General features: G+C 40.8%; 1 protein-coding gene across 2 annotated transcripts; it reads left to right on the top strand.

Moving 5' to 3' along the window:
• The first annotated feature begins 8,655 nt into the window (after positions 1-8,655).
• Positions 8,656-20,018, top strand: TAGLN3 (transgelin 3). Of its 2 annotated transcripts, NM_001245397.2 has the most exon segments (6): positions 8,656-8,741; positions 8,899-9,012; positions 9,440-9,621; positions 10,461-10,635; positions 15,011-15,113; positions 19,458-20,018. In NM_001245397.2, coding segments are annotated over 4 exon segments (600 nt in total). In that variant the 5' UTR covers positions 8,656-8,741; positions 8,899-9,012; positions 9,440-9,441; the 3' UTR covers positions 19,600-20,018.
• The last annotated feature ends 1,362 nt before the right edge of the window (positions 20,019-21,380 follow it).

Consider the following 21,380-nt stretch of genomic DNA (forward strand, 5'->3'; position numbering starts at 1 on the left):
AGAGAGAGGCTGGAATTAGTTCAGGCTGGTCTGAATGTGTAACAGCAGTCAAAAGCATACAATTGTTTTTGGGTTTGTTATTTGAAGTAGTAAATGACATCACTATTGTTACCTTAAAAGACTAGAGCTGCTGGGGGTAAGGTATTTCTAGAAAGTTTGTCATTTTCAGTTTTAGCTGTGTCAGTAGAAGTGTGCTGAACAGGGCTTTGCTGAAGTAGTGGGTTTTAATTTAAAAAAAAAATCACAAACAAATAACAAAAGTTTTAAAAAACCCACAACAACGACAAAACTAAAATTTCAGTTGAGTTCCTGTGGAGTACAGGAACTCAAGTTCCTGAAGCTCCTGTTGAAGTCCTGTGAAGATCTATTTAGGCTGGCAAAAAACAAGCTGTGATGTAAAAAAAATTTAAAAATTAATTTTGATATAAGTAATAAAAGATGGCTCTTGTTTTGATGCAAATTTTCTATTTCAAGTGTACCAATTCCCTAACTCAGTCATAGAATGGTTTGGATTGGAAGGGACCTTAAAGATCATCTGGTTCCAGCTACTATATCAGGTTACTCAGAGCCCCATCCAACTTGGCCTTGAACACTTCCAGAGATGGGGCATCCACAGCTCCTACAGGCAACTTGTTCCAGTGCCCCACAGTAAACAATTTTTCCCTAATTATCTGATCCAAACCTACTCTCTTAAGTTTGAACGCATTCTTCCCCTTGTTCTGTCACAACAAGCTCTTAAAAATAGTCTCTATCCAGCTCAGGATGATCTAGATTGGGATAATTGCTTAAGGAAATCAGAACATTTCATGAAATCTTGTTCCCAAGTATTTCTGGCATAGACTGTTCTTCTGTTTGTATCACTATGCAATTCACTTTAGCTTTAAAATCTCTGAAATATGTTTCTGACTTTTGAGAAACTTAATGCAAATGGCATTCCTGGAATTGAGGCTGTGTTCGTGTTTATGTACTGTTAAGCAGTTGTCATCTTTATATGTGTTTGTATGACTTGAATCTGATTATACCTAAAAAACAGATTTTGTGGGTTTTAAAGATGCAGTCAAATCAAAATTATTTCAAAACTGCCCTTAGTCACGATAGGTTTTTAAATCCAGTTTTGTCTCATCTTAGATTGGTTTGGTTCGTAATGGAAGAAGAGGCTGAAACAAGTGGACTGCAGTAATTCCAAAATAATTAATTTTAATTAATGCCGAGAGTTGCCAGTTGTAATAGATATACTTTTTCTTCACATATATTAAAGTTACTTCAGTGACTGAAAAGTTTTGAGCTTTTTTTTTTTTTTCCATAGGTAGTTATACCTGTAAACGTTTAATTTAATATTTTGGACCGGGAGAAGGGTTTGTGTGCCTGCATAATCTGTAGCTGTGTATTCCTCTTGAAAGAGTTGCATTGTATTCGTGCTTCATGTTAGCCTTTATTAAATAATTGATTTTTTACAGGTAAGATGTCTGTTGCAGTGCCTTAGAGCAAGAGAGGTGAAGGCAAATATGAAGTGGAGCAGTTGTGTAAAGAGTTTTCAGGAGGGTTTTTTTCCCTGTTTGCTGTTGCTGTTTGTGTTGTTGCCCTCTCCATTATTCTGCTGTAGTAACATGAATGTAACAGGGTTGGCATAATTTTTGGGAATACAAAACTGCAGCATCAGTTGCTGAAACCACAGCATTACTGAAAACTTATTCCTAGGGGAGTGGTTTTTGTTGCCACTTGTCTTGTAGTCCTGTTTTCCTTCTCTGCTGGCTAAATGGAGATCAGGGGTAGCATTTACAGTACAGGTACACCCAAAGTTTGTTACATATGGCCTAAATGCAAAGGCAGAGATGATACTTTCTTCACAAAGACAATATTCCAGGTAGTGTTTTGAAATTCAGGGAATGCTAGCATCCTTCTCTCTGCATTCACTTTTTGTAAATCTGGTTTCCTTAAATATGAAGAGGTAGACCTTGTGCAGACAGACCTTCTTCTCTGACTTTGCTGTAGTAATTCCATTGATATTTATCTTTGCAAGCATAAACATTTTCCCTGTGTTCATGCTGGAAATTGCCACAGTTTTGACTGTTGGCAACTTGGCATGTTCAGATGCCTGAAAGAAGGGATAGTGTTAACGAGAGAGATTTACATCCTACCTCTGAGCAGCTGTTGATCTACCAGGAAGTTTTGACAATCTCAAATAATGTGGTATTCACATATTACAGTGTCATTCCAAATTGGTAATTTTTGTCCTCTGCATTAATGCCTGGGCCATTGCTTTCTTTGCCAGTAGATGCCTACATAGTAATTATTTTCAGTATTAGTTGTGTTTAAAAACTAGTATTTCATTCCTCTGTAGAGATACTGTATTAAAATAGGATATTGCACACTGGGAAAGCTCTGCATGATGCAGATTTTTAAAATCCCTTGTAATGAATTGTGTTGTGTTTTGTTTCTTTTTTAACAGACTGCTGATTTGTTGACAAATGCAAAGCATTTTATGAACATATAATGTATATTTCCTCAACAATAAGTTTGATTCAAATAATCAGTTTCTAAAGCTTACTCAACTTGTTTCCTAATAAACAAGTGCTCTTATTCTGCTTATATTGAGCTGTATTTCCACGGTTTTAGATACATGTATTTTTATCTTGTTAAATATTCTACTTGTTTTTGTCTCTCCTCTTGTTTGGCTTTGTATTACACACCATCTGGTTTGCTTTTTTGGTCTTGGGGGGTTTTTTAACTTAATTGGTGTTAAGTGTTTCATGTAGTTTCTGTTTAGCTAAGCTGTTTTCTCTTGCATCAACACTAAATGCAAAAAAGACAGTGTTCACAAAAAAGCCTGGCTGGATAGGCCTTAGAAGAATCACCTCCTGCTGTTTTATTTTTATGTTAATTTTGGTTACATGCTCTCTTGGACATGCTGTTATTCAATGGGGCTAAAAGATTTATGGTACCATACTTTTCATATCAAATTAAAACGTGCTTAGAGAGAAATATTCAACGGGTGACTTGTCTGCAGCTGCTCAGCTATCTTCAGTGCTCCAGTCATGATGCAATACAGAGCTGTAACATCTTCTCAAACAGTGCAGTCTCTACATTAGGTTTGTGCTTGTAATTTCTTTCTCCTCTGGCAGGAAAGAAACCCAAACAAGTGGGGGGGAAAATCATAAGATATGAACTTATTTTCTAAGCTACTGAGTTGTGCTGTTACAAAAAGACCTACCTTAGCCTTTCGTATTTTTTTAGTTTTCTTAAATGCTGAAAAGTTAGGTTATACTAAAGGTTTCCAGCGAAATAGAAGAGGGTTCTCTGTTTGACCTGTCTTTGAGATGAGCAATCTCTCTGCTTCGTGTTGATGACCAAATTCATTAAGATGTGTATGAATGTAAAGTTTCACCAAGGCTTGGTGAAAATTCATCAGCTGTGTAAGGAATGCAGACAGAAATACCAAACAGCAGTGTGCACTCTCACCCTTCTAAGTTTGTTCTCAAGCCCAGCAGGGACAGGAAAGGCAGAGGGAACTCAGCCATTATATTAAAGACCAGCCAGCTTGCTGAGGATGAGGTTTTAATGCCCCTGTCATTGGCACTTTGCTCCTGGCAGGTATTTTCTAAGGGAAGATTTTACTGTTGAGAAAGAGAGGCAGAGATGAAGATCACAAATGCTCTGCTCATAGATTTACTGCTTGTTGGTCAGTTTTTATAGCTCACATTTGCTCTGTGACTGGAGCACCTCATCTCTCTTCAATATGTATTTGCCTAGAACAGAAAAATGTTACAGCCTTTGTCACCTAATATGTAAAAGGAGTTACTGCAGTCTGGTTGTAGGCTTGACCTTTTATTTCTCTGTCAAGTCCTGCATATATATGTTATGTGGTCCAGTGCTTCTTTTCCATTAAAGAGAAATGGGCACCCTCCATATGATGCAGTAATTGCAGCTCACAGGTAGACACATTTTCAACCTCCTACAGTCTCGATTTGTGTCTGGCAAGGAGCTTCAGGCAGCTCTGCATTTATATTTGGAAGGAAAAGCAAATGACAATTCCTAAAACTTCCAGTCATTTGGTTCTGAAATTAAAATACATATTTGAAATCTTTCGAGGCGAGCACGTGAAAGGTTGTGCTCTTTTTGGGCCTTCTGATCTGCACCATGCTGTCCACTTGCCTCCCACTTGGCAACATGAGAAGGTCACTGCTGCCTGCTGGGGTGGGAGCAGGTGCTCTGTCAGTGGCAAAGGTCTGCTGAACAGTAGCACCCTTAGGGATTGGCGTGATCAGACTGTAGTTTGGGAAAAGCATTCCCTGAAACCTGCCTAGGATCAGATCTCGACCATACAAGTTGGGTTTGGGGTTTAATTGATTGTGGCTTGCTGGCAGAAAGTGTGCCAGAATGTGCTAGTCCTTGGGACAGTACTTCTTGAAAAAGTTCCTTAGAGCAAAGCTAAATCCCTAACCATAAAAGCAGCATTTATATAGTTAGAGGATTTGATCTTTTAGGGGGTTTTTGTTTGTAAATTCTGCTGTCTGTTTTGACCTTTCTGTTCTCCTCTGAATGTGCATTGCAAACCAAATCATTTTCAAACCAAAGTCGTTCTCAGGAGGTACTGTTCTAGCTGGGGAGAGAAAAGCAATGGATATGAAACCTTCTGAGTTTCTTTCAAAGGAGTCTGTTAATCCAGCTCAAAACTTAAGAGGTCCTGAGAATTCAAATGTACAATTCACCTCCAAGGTCATCTTGAGTACTGGGAATGCTGAGGTTTATATCCATAGGAATTGGTTTCCAGTCATAAGTGGTAACTATTTCTGCTGGCAAGCTGATTAGAAGGTAGTCAGTGACTTCAAAATTCCAGAAACACTCCTGTTCATGGCAGCCTTCTGAGCTGCCTTGTCCTGCAGGCTGGAGTATTGGTGCATTCTCTTTTGTCACACACATAGGGATGTCCTTCTTTCCTGAATTACTTTTAAACCCAAATTTAAGGTGTTCCAAGTATGTACTTGCTTGGGGCATAACATGAGCTGACAAAGAAACAGAGCTGATAAAGAAACCTTTATGTAGGTGGAAGATACCTGCTTAAGTTAGCATGTTTTGTCTTCAAGGACCTCTAGATCTTAGACTTCAAAGTAATGAGGAAGTTTGAATTTCTAAAATTCATGTTGTCCCCTGGTTCTGATAACTCTGCCACCTGTTTTTGCACATTTAAAAGGAGGGCAATATTCCAATATTACCTTTTTTCCCTAGTCTACATCTATCTACAGCTATCTACATGTAGCTATGTCTACATCTAACATCTACAGCTATCTTATGACAAAGTAAGGCCATGCACAAAACCAAAGCTCTGCAGAGCACTTTCCTGCCTTGAAGCTCCCAGAAAAAGGCCCTGTACTTGAACTGAGCTTGTACTGGACCTGAGCATCCTCTCTGCAACTCTAGAAAACCTGACATCACACATGGACATTCATGCAGGGAGGATCTTTGAGAGCTCTTTGGAGGCTTCCTTTTGAAGGGAGTTGCTGTAAACTTAAAAAAGTTTTTGAAAACTCCCTCTTTTTGTTTTGGTTGTCTGTTTTTTTAAAAAATTTAATAGTAAAAGGTCCATTTTTGTACAGTGGCATACCAGGGAAACAGAGCCTGGGTTTCACAGTTATTCTTATTGCTGGACAGCTTTGTGTGATGGGGATTCAACCCACCATACTTTGTAAGACTGTGCTTGGGATAGCTGAAATACCAGGCTCTTTCTAAGGAATTAATTACCAAACGGTGAATCTGACAAAGGTTAAGGATTTCTCTGTGGTAGGATAGGTTTTACATTTTCTTATGTATTCTAGTTGGAATACATTGAAAGCTATTGAGTTACCCTGGATCTACACATGGTTAATATCGGTTGGTCAATGGTCAATATCTACATTAGTTAATACCAATTGTTGGGTTTGGCAGCATTTATTTATAGGCTTACAAAGATTTTTTTAAATTTATAGGATAATATTGTGATTATCTGGAAGCATAAGTGGAGTCATGGTGCTTACAGGCATGAAATGCTTCTGCAACTATTCAAGCTTCAGTCATAAATTCTAGTCTTGTGTTGCCAAGAAAAATAAGAGGACAAAATCTATTAGAAGCAGTAGGTGAAGTGTTCTAATGGTAGTAAATTCGTGCTGTAAACCTGCCCCTTTCTTCCACATCACATTTCTAACCATCAGGCTTTAACCTGCCTGTGTCTGACATAAGGAACTTGAGCTTCTTCAGTTTTTCTTAACTTGTAGGCACATGTGTTTGCCATTTCTTAACTTCTGGTTTTGATGAGATAAACAGGTAATCTTTCTGATGTAATTACTGTAAAAGCTCTAATTTTCAGTTCTCCAGTTACTGGAATCACAATTTAAATTTTCTTTACTCTTCCACTCCTTTTTATGAAGAGTAATTATCAGAACTGGGTGTGATATTCCCATTGCTGTTGGTGGACCTCCCATATTTTATTCAGCCAAGCCCTTCATAGTGTCTTACCCAACATCTTCATTGTCCTCTACATTTTTTTTTTTACATCTGTTGTGTCATAGGACAGAGTGCTGCATTCTTAAAAGTACTTTTTCAATGATGGCTGGACTTCGGCTGCAATAAGACACTTTTTGTTTGCTCTCACATAGACTGCTTTCAAAGAAGTTTATCTTTTTTGCTTACATGAGTTGGGATCTTCTTAGGAGTGGGGGTGGGGGTGTTTAATTGACTTCTAATAACATTAACTAGTTCTGGCCTGGGAACATATTCTTGTACAAACTGAATAAAATATACACCATCATTAATGTTTTTTTCAGTTACAGTCATATTACAGGATCTACTAGTTAGCCAGCTTTAATCTCTAATGTGTCACGTTGCTTCAGAATTGGTTTAGTTCCCTAATCAACATGTCATGGAGTAGCCAACTCTAATATATTACAGAGCATTTAGTAAATTGCATCAACATTATCGCTTAAAAAAAAATTCCATTGTTTTCCCCAGGATTGATGGCACAGAAAGCAGGCTTACGATTTGTTTAGTGGTACTTTGGAAAATATTGGTGGGGAACTGGCATTTTTCCAATCCTCTGCAGTTTCCCAGTTTTTCAAAGCCTTATTAAAAATTGATATTGATGGGCAAGCTTTTCAGCTTTCCCAGTGTGGAACAGCCCCTCGAGAACAGGTTGCATAGCCAACATCTGTGAAGGGAGTGACCTCTGCTCTGCAGTTTAGGAGAGTTAAATTACTCATCCCTGCCCCCAAGTTAGGAAACAGAGGCTGATGCAAAGGTAGGTGGCTGTCACAAAATCTTGTTGCCAGTGAGCACTCAGCCCCTGGTGTGACCAAAAACAGCCAGGCACCCTCGGTAGCTCCCTTCTAAACAGAAGAACACAAAAATATCTGAAAGTGCAAAATAAAGCTTATTGGTTGTGGGATTGGCCAAAGAGAGTGAAGCCCAGCCCTTAACAGCTGCTGGAAGAGAAAGGATGTTAAATTCATATTCTGCCTGTTCCTTCTCTGAGCTCCAGGCTTGTGGCTCCGGCGCATCCGCTGTGCCTTCAGCCAGTGCTCACTGAGACAGAAAGTGCTCAAGTGGTGGCCCTGTCACGTAGCCTGCTCTGAGTTATGTAATCAAGTGCTTCGTGGGGTTTAAAACTACCAGTGCAGAGAAGAGAAAGCACTAAATGAAATGCCTGTGGAGGACAACAATGAATTAGGTCATCTATTACATTTTTCATCTCTTGAGTTTGTTCAAGCCCAGCAGCGTCAGAAGCAGTGCAAGTCTGAGAATTCAGCATCTTATGAGAAAGTAATGGATGAAGAGCCCATTATGAAACAGATATACAAGGGAGTGGGGGGATTTCCCCCCTTTTTTTTCCTTTCCAAATGCAGCAGAAGGACTTTTCTCCACCAAAATGATTATGTGTCCACCTTGGGTTTATCAACCTCTTTGCATATCAAGCTGAACATTAGTCATTTGCCAAAAGGAAACTATTTCATACCAGAGTGGATAATGTAGCCTGAATGAAAGATATTTGACAGTCTCATGTAACTCAGAAAGAAGCAAAGTGATTTTATTTAATATAGGATTAAATCAGACTGCAAGAAAAGTCTCATCTTAACTCTTCTCTCCCCTTCCACACTGTATGAGTGGTATAATCAAAATTTAAATGACTGTACATGGGCATAGCTCCCTTCCTATCGCTGGTGGTTAGCTGACTCATAGCAGCAGAAAGTAAAATCCTTGTGCTTTATAGTAGGTTTGCTCCTTTTAGTGATTTCCTCTTGTTTTCAATGGTTTGAGCTGTTTTTCAGGACACCATTCCACTATTTAATAGGCTAATATATACTGATGAGAGGGTGATAATAATATTCTACTACCTGCCTCCTCTTCCTTCACTTTTCATCCTATTGTCCCCTTGTTCAAACTTCTTATCAGCATTTGAACAGGGTAGAGGAGAAATTATTTGTCACACTCTTAGCCTGTTATGGAGATGCAGAACAGGGAGAAAAAAGGTTTGTTTCTGGCTTATGACTAAAAATAAAGTAGTTGTGTGGTAATTACTGTCACCTGCATTTAACAGAGTGCCTCTATTTGTGTTTCTGCCTGTCACTGGGACGCTTGATGCAATTTGGGTTGATGCAGACTAGGTGGAGTAAATCTGAGCCGGTGGGGTGAGCAGCACAAGGCTGAGGAAAGATGCATGAAAACAGACCACAGATGGGCGAGATAAACAGGATCCCTGGGCTGTGACTGAGGAGGCAGGTCTCTTTAATGGCTCTTAGCAACGCCCCTGCTCTGACCCTCCTCATATGTGAGGAAAATCAAATCAATACACTGTTCTTCAAACCACGATGCTGCAGCAGCAGCAGGGCATTGTGGCAGCCTTCGTCTCTTAAATTCATCTTCGCTTTTCAGTGTGCTGATCTCTGGATATCCATCCTTGCATCTCTGCTGAGGAAGACTGACTGCATCTTTAATCGGATTGCTTGAGCTCCCATGCACAACCTTCTTCTTATTAGCAAGTATTAGGTAGGCAATTTTAAAGTGCTTTTGGATTTGCAGGCAGCTGTAATGTTGATCTGACAACCCTGTTGTATTCTATGTAAACATAGCAGAAGCCTCTCTGTAAAACCTGTTTTAAATCTTGTTTTTCTACTGTTTTTGTGGTGGTGGGGGGGGGGGGGGGAGGGGGGCTGCTGCTGTTTTTTCCTTTCCTTTAAAAAAGATGTAGCTGATTTGTACTTTTGGAAAAGGATATTCCCTTGTTGATCCCTCCCCTGTTCTGTGGAGCTATAACTTGGTGCCATACAGTTACTTGCAGCTTTGATGAACATCTGTTCTACTGTCTAATGTTTAGCGTGGGCTTCTCACTCTTTTATCCTTTAATTTTCCTGTGCATACTTCAAAGGTGTGGACTGGGACTCTGCCCACTAAGTAAGTTCTCCCTTGTTTCCAGAGATGGCTAACAGAGGACCAAGCTATGGCTTAAGCCGAGAAGTTCAGGAAAAGATTGAACAGAAATACGACGCAGAATTAGAGTCTAGGCTGGTGAACTGGATTATTGTACAGTGTGGAGAACAGATAGAGCACCCTCCTCCTGGAAGGCAACATTTTCAGACCTGGTTGATGGATGGAACAGTGAGTGTTTTGTCCACTTGCACACTTTCATGTTTTTATATGCACAGTGCTCCTGTGCTCTGTTTTCATTTAGATTCATTGATCAGAGCTCATGGTCAGTGCAGAAATATATGTCTTAGTATCTGATTTATTTCCTTTTGACCAAGAAGATAAATTATCCTACTAGTGCACTGAGATCAGTACAATATTTATGATTCTTATGAGTCATGCATGTTTTATATATAAGTATGACTCATTCCTTCAGCATTTTTTCTCATGCAGTTAAATGAGATCTTTTTTTAAAATGAGATGTATGCTTTTATTTTAAAGAAATAATCAATGTTGACAAGGAAAGGTGAAGAGATGTAGCAAATTTGAAGGATAGGACTGTGTCATAACTGTCTTCTTGGGAATAATTCTGTAGCAAAAACATTGTATTCCATTGGTTTGTTGAACAACAGGCAGATGCTGCTGTTTGTGGTGGCTGTAAGACTATGCTAATCATTGAATCTCTGCCAAAGTGACTTTAACAACATTTCAATTGACATTGCTTATTTTTTGGCTTGGGCATGAGGCTTCTTCTCTGTTGGTTGTTATATAACCTCTACCAGTGATTGCTTTGTTGTTTCTAGCAGATTAGGATTTCTATAGTTAGGCTATTGCCTCAGTTAATGAAAGCTTTAATGCCTTCCTAATTTACTTTGATTATTATCAATTCACTTTTTTGTTTTTAACTGTAGAAATTTCATCTGTGACAGAAACTGGCCATTCAAAAGCATTATGCAATATCATTTCATGTGCAGAAATTGCCTTCTAGTTTGGTGCCTGCTTTCTAAATTTGTTTCTGTCTTTTTCTCTAGCTGTTATGCAAGTTAATAAACAGTTTGCATCCAAAGGGAAATGAGCCTATTGCAAAGATCTCTGAATCAAAAATGGCTTTCAAGCAGATGGAACAAATATCTCAGTTCTTAAAAGCTGCTGAAATCTACGGAGTAAGAACAACAGATATTTTCCAGACAGTGGATTTATGGGAAGGTAAAATAATAAACTAAAAGCCAGTTTACAGTCTTCATTTTACTTTGCTTTGATATGCATTTTGTCTAGGCATATTCTCTAATGTGATTATCTTTTGTTTCTGTTTGCCTTACCTCATTACCATGTTCTTCCAGTGCTGCATTATTTCCTCCGAGGGATTTATATTACCCTGAGGGTATAACAGAACCTTTCCAAGCTCATGTGTTATCCAAAACCCCATCATTCTGATAGAAATTCACAGGCCTAATAAAACAACTGTTCTCTCTGTTAATTATTTCAAAGTAAACAGCTCCTAATAAGAACATGTAAAACCCTGATTTTCTGATGACAAAATTTTATTGCAGTCTTCAAATTATAAGCAAAGCTTTAATTGAAGCTAAGAAATTCATTCCCAGGAGCATATATGCCTCTGTGAAGCTTATGAGGGTTCATTTATGACTAGTGAGAAACAAAACTCACTGCTTAATGCCATGGTAGCTGACCTTCTCTCTCTAAGGAGACAGTCTTTTAGGAGAGGTCACTATGGCAACAGGAAAAAAACCTCAGGGTGCTCCTGTGGTTTTACAGTAAGGCAGGTGAAGTCTGTCTCCATCCCAGGCTCGAAATGGAAACTGCATGTTCTAGTTGCTGAAGAGCTGAGTCATTTGTGCATTCCTGGGGCTGGTTTGCCCTTTTCTGTGGTGGTACATCCCATCCTGGTGCTCTGACCAAACATTCTGTATATCCTGCATCTCCCTGGACAAAGTGATGCAATGCTTTGGCTGAGGGCTCAGAGCAAAGACAGCTGCAGAGCAGTGAAAGGCACATATGAAAGGGCCAAAAATCTTCCACCAGAATCAAACAGTGGAAAGAGGAAAACAATACACTGAGAAAGCTGGCCAGCATAGTTTGTGTAGGAGTACACATCAAGAGAAAAAAGTGGGGTGTGTTTTCACAGACAGTCGGAATATATGTGGAAGAGATCACTACTCTCAAGGACAGCTGGAGGAATGAAAGACCAGGGAGCTCTTCATGAATGGCTTAGAGGGAAAGGACATACTGACAGCTGGAGTTACTTGGATCTGTAAATGTCTCAGAGTGCCAGATTTACTTGACAAATCCTTTGGCACAAAGGCAGGATTGTTTTTTCCAGTTCAGTCTTTAGTGTTTTATGCAATCTATCTTTACATGTCTTAAATGAAGGGATTTTCACTTCCCTGAAGTAGCACCTTCCCACCCCTCAGCCTAGCAGACTGCTGAGAGAGAAGCTCCATCTAACTTGTCAGGGATGATAATTGCCCATTTCAGACGTTGTTCTTTACAGTCTCTTGCAAATCATAATGGCTTCTCACCATGCATGTGAAAATACAGTACATTGCTCCTCACCAGGAAAAGGACTTGCTTTGAAGACATAATGCTCTAGTGGCTGTCTCCTAATTTCCTTTCACTCACCACCTTTTCTCAACAGACACAAGGTGAAAAGATAGTAACTTCTAGAGGACAGGAAGTCAAAACACAACTTGCAACCTAGGAGGAAGACATACAAGGCTTTTCTTCACTGTTATTTTAAGACTTCCCAAAGCTTCACTTTCCCACTCCCTTTTCATCCTTTCTGCTGCTCATTTCAGTGCTGGGATGACACAATATGTCTCTCCAGCAATGAGAGCTCTTTGTGTCTCACTGTAACTCTGACCTCTGGCATCTGTGCTGCTTCAGGGCTGAATTGTCTGAACAGGGATGCCTTAGCTGGGCAGAAAGGACAGTCTCTATTTCACTGTTTCATAATTGCAGTACTCCTACACTTCACACCATAATCTCTTTGGCAAGAGAGATGTCAATGTATGTTTAGAGGGAAAGAAAATGTGTGGCTGAGAAACAGCTGTCCCCTGGCACTAATTGTTTTCCATGAGCTTTTGCTTTGAAATTCTTAGCAATGATTAATGAAAATGTTTGAGGATATGATCTGCTGTTGGCCATTTCAAACTCACTCAGTCCATCTGTTGCACTTTTCTTCATCTCTTTGGTTTCTTGATCCAGGGAAAGTATCACCTCTCTCTTGGCCCCTTCTTACACAAATGTACTGTGCTGAGCAGCTTTTCCTGATCCACACCCAAGACATGTTCACTGCCTTTTACAGATCCTTCCTTGATATATTTCCAGGCAGGCAAGAGGCAGCTGAACCACTGGGTATTTGTTCAACATTTACAGAAAACATTTCAGGAGTACTCTGCAGAGCAATTCTCCATCTTTGTGTTTGAACCTTCTCCTTTCTGGCCCTGGAGAGGAGGTCCTTCCAGATAGGTTTTGCCTAAAGAAAAGGCTTAGCACAAGAAGTGAGCAGAGACCCCTTCCTTGTTTTAAAAACAGTGCCAAGTTCCTCTGTAAGGCTGTGCTATTTATTGAAAGCACCCTGCAGAGGACACTGAGATGCAGGAGTGTCATCAGTGTGGGTCCCTGAAGAGAGGCTGAAGCTGTGGGCCAGGTGGGCAGCCCACAAGTACTGGAGCTGAGGGAAGGTACTGACTGCAATTTGGTGCAATACCAGAGTCAAACCCGGCTTCAGGGGAGGTATATGATCTCTTCTGTAAGGTGACTGCGCTGGAAATTTAAAATTTTTCCCTGTATTTTTTTTTTTCTTTAATGCTGTCCATCAAGCCCTTTGTATCCTTTGCTGGAAGAGGGCAAGTGACACGAGACCACTTGGATTCAGGTCTTCCCTCACCCACAGCACTCCTCATATGCAGCAAGGAGTCTCTGGCTTTGTTTTGGCACGTGTCATTCAGCTCCCACTCACCCACTCACTCAGTTTTCCCCCTGCAGCATCTCCCACTCATCACTGACAAATAAAGCAGAGCTGAGCACAGAGCGTGGGGGGGCTGCCAGATGGCTCTGCAGGGCTGATCATCATATTTCACTGCCTGCCTTTTGTTCCTTTTGCCTTTTTCCTTCGCTTGCCATCATTATTCAGCCGATTCACTTTTAAATCCTTCCCTGCATCTCTTTTCATCCCAGGCAGTCACTGTTATATGGGAGGCATCCCAAGGACGTTGTCTGTGGCATCTGTCACAGCATATGGTGCAGCTGCTGCCCCGGGAGCTCCCAGGGCTCCTGCCTCACGCAGCGCCTGGAGATGTCCCCAGCAGGGACCCCTCTGGTGCAGCTCGCCTTAAATACAGTAAAATACATCCATTCTAGAGAGCTGACCTTTATTTCTTAGCAAATGGTCCCCTGCAGATAGGATTTTTATAAATTTTAGTAGTCTGTATGACAGCCACTGCTGGAAGCTGATATTTTCAGCTTTAGAATGCTGTCCTCACTTCAGCCAGTGTTACAGAGCCCTGGGCTGCACATGCCTCTAATCAGGGTGATGCATAAATACAGAATATGCACTACATAAATACAGAGTGTGCACTGCTCCCTTCCCTCTGCACTCCGCCTCATCTACAGTGATGCTCATTAATATTGGTCCACTGGAGGTATTTCTGAATTCTGTTACCATCGTGTCTCTGGTGTCTCCTTTTTTCTGAATTGGTTGTTTTCACATGTGAAAAGCCAGAATCAGATGTGTTAACTAGATACAGTACTTTAGGAAAGAGGAAGAACTGGAATGAAAGAGGAGAAGGGAATAATATAAATGCTTATGGAAGGATTTCATAAGGGAGAAGCAAAAGGCAGATTTCCAATAACTTACCACCTTGCACAATTGGAAATACCTGCTGCAACTTATTTTTGCTGGGAGGTATTCCAAAAGGTAGCATTCTGGATTGGGTAATGAGTTATGTAACTTTTAGTTGGCTAAAGCTGAGAGAAGCCTGACTTTCTGAACTGAGGAATGAAGTAACATAGGGAGAACACGGAAAAATAGTGGACCAAATGGGAGAAATTAAAGGTATGAAACTGAATAACATCATAGTAAGTAGGAAGGTTTAGGAAGGTGCTTTGATGGTTACTTTGGGAAGGACTGATAGAATTTATCTGCACAGGAGCTCCCAGAACTGCTGTAAGCTCTCTTAGAACAGGGATCAAACTGACTCTGGTTAAACTGAGACACAAGCATTGTTATTTAAGGTGCTATTCTCCTTCAGCCACGTTTTACTGAGTATATTACCATTATTTGTGGAAGAAGGCATTAAAATAATCAAGGGCCTGGAAACCTAGAAATGTCTGAAAAACTAAGTTTTGTTTTAACTCTATCCCTTTGCTGACTTTTAATAAGCTCTTGCATGTCAGTACTTCCATTTCAGCAATGGTAAAATAGCACTTATAATTCTATTAATGCACATTATCAGGGACCTGGGGGAGTTAGTTAATAGATCAGATAAAACTGGTTTTCAGTGTGCCAAGCTATTTGTTGTGCAAGGATTTCCTACATTAATTTCACTGTCTGGCTTTCTAGGGAAGGACATGGCAGCAGTGCAGAGAACCTTAATGGCTTTGGGCAGTTTGGCAGTCACCAAGGATGACGGCTGCTACAAAGGAGATCCATCCTGGTTCCACAGGTAAAGTCCAGAGCTCAGCTGCTCACAGCTGTCTTCCCTGAGAAGTTGGTAATATCATCTGCCTTTAGGCTTTAAGGAAATTTATTGGGAAAGGAAGGGAAGAATATTTCCCAAGTTTCCTTGTAACAGGGGGGATTTTCTCTCTGAAGGCTAGAGAAGGGAAGCAGGAAAAGTGTACATTTGTCATCAGGTTTGTTCTCTCACATCTCATAGCACACAGAAAGACTAAGGAAGACAAGGCTATTAAGGATGTCTGTGAACCCCCAAGTAGCAACACCTTTGTGGAGCAAAGAGAAGGCATGAAGTCTCTACTTTTCTCATGAAACCAAAAATAATTTAATTTCCTAGGCTTCTTTATTCTTGGGGAGCACCACTTATCTGTGAAGAATTCTCTGTCTTGGCAAAGCTGTTTATTTGTTCTGAAATTCCATTTGTTTTGGCTAGGGAGGGTGTAAAGCAGGGACAGGAAGAAAAGGAAATCCTCCCACAGTTACTCTCCTGCCCTGCAGGCATATTATTGACATGAGTTTCTGCCATCCAAGAGTATCTCTTACAGAGAATTGTTGAAGGCAGGTTAGCAAAAAGAGTTCTGATTGCTTGTCTTTTCTTTGCTTGAATTTTCTGATGTCTAGGTGAGGCTCAGCAAAAATAAAGCAAACTTCACTTTGTTTGTCTTAAACCCTAAGCTAGTAAAACTGAATCTGAGATTTGAATTTTAGATTAATAAATGCAAACTCCTATGCATTGTTTTTATGAAATCAGGTTACAATAACTTAATACACTGCACAAATAGATTTATGCTTATGGAATATAATTAGGTTTAAAATTGATTTCAAATCCAGTTACATTCTTTAATATAAACCAGACATGAAATCACTATGACCCAGACAGACTTATTTGTTTTATGTAACTAAAACAAAGCCCCACATGGAAAAATTAATTTTCATCTGGACTCTTTAATTGTGGGTGGGAACAGTTTTTGTTGGCATGGATGAAGATGTGATCAGCTCCCTTCTCTTCTAGCTGCCTGTACTACTTGGGTAGCCAACCCATATCCATTGCAGTCCCTGTGTGCCAGAGCTCACCCTGGGTCAGGGGTAGCTCCATGTGGTGGAAAAGTCTCTCCTCCAACCCGAGCTTCCAAAGAAAGGCTCAGCAGTCTCTGTTGTCCAGTCTCAAGGCAGTTTATTGCAAGTTATCTAAAAGATTTTCTTCTGGGGCTGCTGTGGTTTGCTCACAGCTCAGGCAGAGGCACACACACACCCTGACATCCTCTCTGACTCCCGACTGCTTCTTCTCTCCCTGCCCAGGGCTGCTGCTGTCTTTTATATGGTACATTACGTGTTACATGGGTACAGTTTTTCCCCAATGCCCATTACCTATATTAAATGGTGCTTTTCTATCTTTTATATGGTACATTACGTGTTACATGGTTACAGTTTTTCCCTAATGCCTATTACCTATATTAAATGGTGCTTTTCTATCTTTTATATGGTACATTACGTGTTACATGGTTACAGTTTTTCCCCAATGCCCATTACCTATATTAAATGGTGCTTTTCTACTCTAAACCAATCTGTGAGTGCCAACATCACCAAGAACATGGAGGTAAGGAAGAAGAAAGAGGGAGGACAGGGCAGGCCCAAATCCCTTCATCTTAAAACCTCTGACCCCCATGTACAAAACTAAAACCCACCTGTACAAGTATTAAAACCCCCCTGTACAGCACTAAAAATTTCTTCCCTCTACTTTGTGACTATTTCTACTATAATATCTAAACTTTTGTGACTTCTTGTTCTTCCTGCAAGGTTGGTAAATCATTCCATGCTTCAAACCCAAAATCACAGCTGTTTCCAGCTGCCTGCCAGGGTCTCAAATGCTTCTGACCTGGGCTGGGAACATCCAAAAATGTCTGAGGGACATTTTGAGTTCCAATACCTGTGAAATCCTGTGTTGCAGTGGCTGCCTTAAGGAAAGCTGGTGTTAGGGCATGTTGCCAGTCAGGAGCTGTTTTCTGAGTAGATTCCCTATCCCTTCAGGCAGACCAAACCCTCTCACTGCCACCCAGTGCTACTCATCATTCTTAATCGCCTTAAGTTGAACTGAGAGACCGGGATCAAAGGCATGAGAGTATCCATGCAGGGATCTGCAGTCATTGGGATAATGCCACACTTGAGCTGAGCCATTTAACTTTCCATTGCCAGTGTCTCACATTCCCAGTGCCATCAGGCTGATGTCCCTGTCCTTGCCTAGCAAGATTCATGGATCCATAGCTGTTTGTTATCCTGTGGCTTGGCAAACACAAGCACTAGTGTAAAGTTGGCACAGAAGTTTGACAGATCTGGTGGCTCAGTTTTGGGTAAGAGTGATGCCAGACAGGCCAAACAGAGCTTGACATAGTGTGAGACATGGCAGGTGAGTAGACTTGCCTTCATCTCTTTTCTTAGTCTCAGTTAAGGCTGTTTCCACTCACCTAAAAGCAAATCTTGTACATATTATCTGTAAGACCATCATATACTAAATGTGGGGCTTGTGATGGTAAAATAATACTATATGATCCAAGCCATATATGTAATCAATTTCTATTAGCCTATCCAGCCTATCCTTTTATTTCTTCTTTGCAGTTCTATTTTTTTCCCTGTTTAATTACTTTTTTACTTTCTGTGGAAGTACTCATCAACATAGCAAAAAATTCTAGGAGGAAAGAGAAAAGAACAGTAGAATGCTTTCCTGTTTTTTAAATTAAAATAGAGGCAGACACAGTGAACCTGAGATTCAATTAGGTAATAGGAGTTGTTCTAAAAACTTCCTCTCCTGGAGATCCTGGCAGTAGTTTGCTGCCTGTGTAAGTGTTCTGGAAAAGAAATTAAGCTGTGAGAGGGGCCTGCTTTCTGAGGCACTGCAGTTCTGTGTGCTTCCCCCAAAACAGTGAGTTTCTGGCAAGAGCTGTGGGATCTGAGAGCCTGTGGTGGGCCTCTATAAACCCTCTTACTAGTCTATACTTCACCACTTGAGGACTCATTTTGAAAAATGACTGGTCAGTCCTGGTGTCCTGTGGGTCTTTCTCCCCCTTCCACTTTGCTGGGCTTTCACATGGACATGAGTTCTTCTCTGCAATTTCCTGAACACCCTGAGCCTAGCAGAGCATTGAAGTGCTTTTTCGGACTTGAGCCAGGGTTGTCAGCACAGTGCAGGATCTGACCCTCACAGAGAGGATCATGTTGATGGTTTTCAATCACAGCAGGTACCTAACCTTGTATTCTCATCCAGCAGAGGGGTGGGGAAGAAAAGGCAAACTGTAACTTGATGCCATATTGCTGTGTAACCTGTAACTTGATCACAGAACAAACAGACACAGCAGGGAAATAGATTCTACCCACGTGGGAGTAAGGTTTGGTAGATGGAAAGCCTCCCTCAGTCTGGGTACAGACGCATTTGATAACAACCAATTGATCCTTCTCCATCGTAAATCACTTGTTTTCCCCACCTGGTAGAAATGAAGGATGAATCCAAGATAAACAGTTTCTTGTGAGGCAGCAGATTGCAAACTTTTCTCCTTCTTCTTAGCTGCCACTTTGGCCTTCAGTGCCATTTTCAGGGAGAAAAAGGCTCCTTTTATGCTCCAACAAAGACTCATTGAGCCAAAAGGCTTTTGAGACCAGGGACACTGAACAAAAGTGATCAGTATGTTTTGACAGAAGATAAAGGACTGTCATACAGTTAAGACACAGGTGTAAAGGGCAAAGACTATTGCTTAGGAGGCGAGAGATCTGGCAACAAAGCAAACATTCTGTCCTGCAGACAACCAGTGTCCCCTCTGCAAAAATTAGCAAGTCCCTTCTCTGACCCACTGCTGCTCTGGGTACACTCAGCTTTTATTTATGCCACTGAGTTAAATCATACCAGTTTTTACTGTTGCTCTAGATGGTATCAGCTTGTAATACAGCCCAGGTAAGTGTCTCATGGATCAGATCCCATGGACTGCAGCTGTTAAGAGCTATAGGGTTCAACACAAATTAACCCTGTTTTGTGTTTTATGTACAACACTGCAAATAGTTTACCTGTCACAGCTCTGGGAAGTCCCTTGGGGTTCTGCAATAATGGGGACATTGAAAGTCTAAAGTATTGTAGGTTTGACTAGAGCATTACTTCTATCTGCAGGAAAACAATTAGCCCAGCCAGTATTGTCCAGCACGTGGGATGGTGCAAACGACTTATTGCATGACAAGGGCTATGAGCCAATTTCAGATGGATTTTCATTCTCATGATCCCTGTGTGATTTCATGATCATACATAGAATGATGGTATGTATGCATGTTGCTTATTTTTTGTGTATCTGGACAGGAAAGCACAGCAGAATCAACGAGGATTTTCAGAAGAGCAGCTTCGGCAGGGACAGAACGTAATAGGCCTTCAGATGGGCAGCAACAAAGGAGCATCACAGTCGGGTATGACAGGCTATGGGATGCCAAGGCAGATTATTTAAAAGCATCTCTGTCTGTGGAGAAAACACTCTTTCTGCAGCATGGTCCATTAAGGAAAAAAAAAAAAAAAAAAAAAAAAAAAAGAAAAAAAGAAAAAATGCTTATTAGTTCCCTTTCTGCCTGGTTTTTAATAGTTAGTGCTCTCTAAGGTTTGGGGTATTTTTGGTTTGGTTTGTTTTCTTTGCAGCTGCAAGAGTTTGCCTAGGAACTTGGGTTTTTGTGGTGGTGTGTGTCAGCTCACAGCACGTGCTGCCTCCTACTTTTCACTTCTGAACTATGCAAAGACAATTATTCTGTATTTATTTGCAAAGTGTTATCTTCCATATTTGTCTCACACTGCACTTGTATTTCAACCAGTAACCTCGTTCTTCAATTCAATGATGATATTGTTTGACTGAAGAATAAAGACAAAATAAAGATATCTCAAAGACTCATTATTTAAAGGAGGTAAAAGCCAAAACCAACAACCACATGGTACAGTGCAGATGAGTTAAATATTTTCAATGGTCAATCTCTCTTATCTCTAACCCAGAGCACTCTCTGAGTGACTCCCTGCTATAGTGTTTACAGTCTGTGTTACATGTTCAATTTAGTGTTGTCCAAAGGCACACCTAAAGTATTTTCCTAAAAAGAAAAAAATATTTATTATCCACAGAGTCTGATCATGTAGTCCCAGCCAATTTAGCTCAGATTTTTCTTGACCTAGTGTGCCGAGTCATCTGCAGCCCACAAACTTGTGAAGCAAGCTAAAATCAGTTTTATAGGGAAAGCAAAAGCTGTGTGTGAAAACAAAGCAAAATAAGGATTAATTCACTATTTCTCTTCAGCAGGTAGGCATTTGGCTGCTTCATTTGGCCTCAGCATGCATGATGGTTACTTGTCACCACAGTTATTCCCTTCCTCCTATTCCTGAGCTCTTGCTGCTGACCATGACAAAATTGGTATGGGAAATCCTTTGGCCAGGTGGGGTCAGCTGTCCCAGGTGTGCATCTCCCATCTTCATGCCCACTCACACTGTGGGGACAGAATGAGAAGGAGAAAAGACCTTGGCACTGTGCAGGCAGTTTAGCAGTAGCCACTGCTGGTCAGTTATCAATTTCTTTTGTCCCCAGTCCAAAGCACAGCACCCAGCCAGGCTCGATGCACCCAGCAGCAGGTGAGTCTCCAAACTCAGGGAATTCTCCCCTGTGAATGAACATTCTGTCAGACAGAGGTGAGAACAGCCTTCATCTTGTGATACTTGCTACTATACCAAGCAAAGCACAAAAAAAAAAAGTTGTGTTTCAAATGCAAAGCAAGAAGTAGAACAGAAGTACCAGAATGGTTCTGACTTGAAAAACACCCACAGTTCAAATTCAAATAATCTGTTACACTCATTTATGAAGATGTGGCTAGTATTTCATTTGGAGACAGCTGTCTGGAGTGTCAATAGAAGAAGTGGCTGACACAGTCACCTGGCCACCAAAGGCCACCAGAGCATTCTCTGAGTCCTTGACTTGCCAGTCAGCTGCCCCACACACACTTGAGGGGTGCACTCTCTTTTCTATGCAGGTTTCCATCTCTGGGCTTTCACTCACAAAGCCCATTCACCTCTTCCCCACAAGCAAGAGGGAAGGAAAAATAATTGAACTCTGTGGGTTTTTACTTTTTAATTCACAACAGTGTTCCAAGAAGGCCTGAAAACATACTATCTAGGCAGGTAACAAACAAAGATTAATCTGTTCTGACAGCTCTCTGAGTGTCTACATACATAGATGGGGTGATTTCTGTCAGGCTGGGTGTT

This window comes from Taeniopygia guttata, chromosome 1, assembly GCF_048771995.1.
Source record: "Taeniopygia guttata chromosome 1, bTaeGut7.mat, whole genome shotgun sequence".
In the NCBI taxonomy this organism is placed as follows: domain Eukaryota; kingdom Metazoa; phylum Chordata; class Aves; order Passeriformes; family Estrildidae; genus Taeniopygia; species Taeniopygia guttata.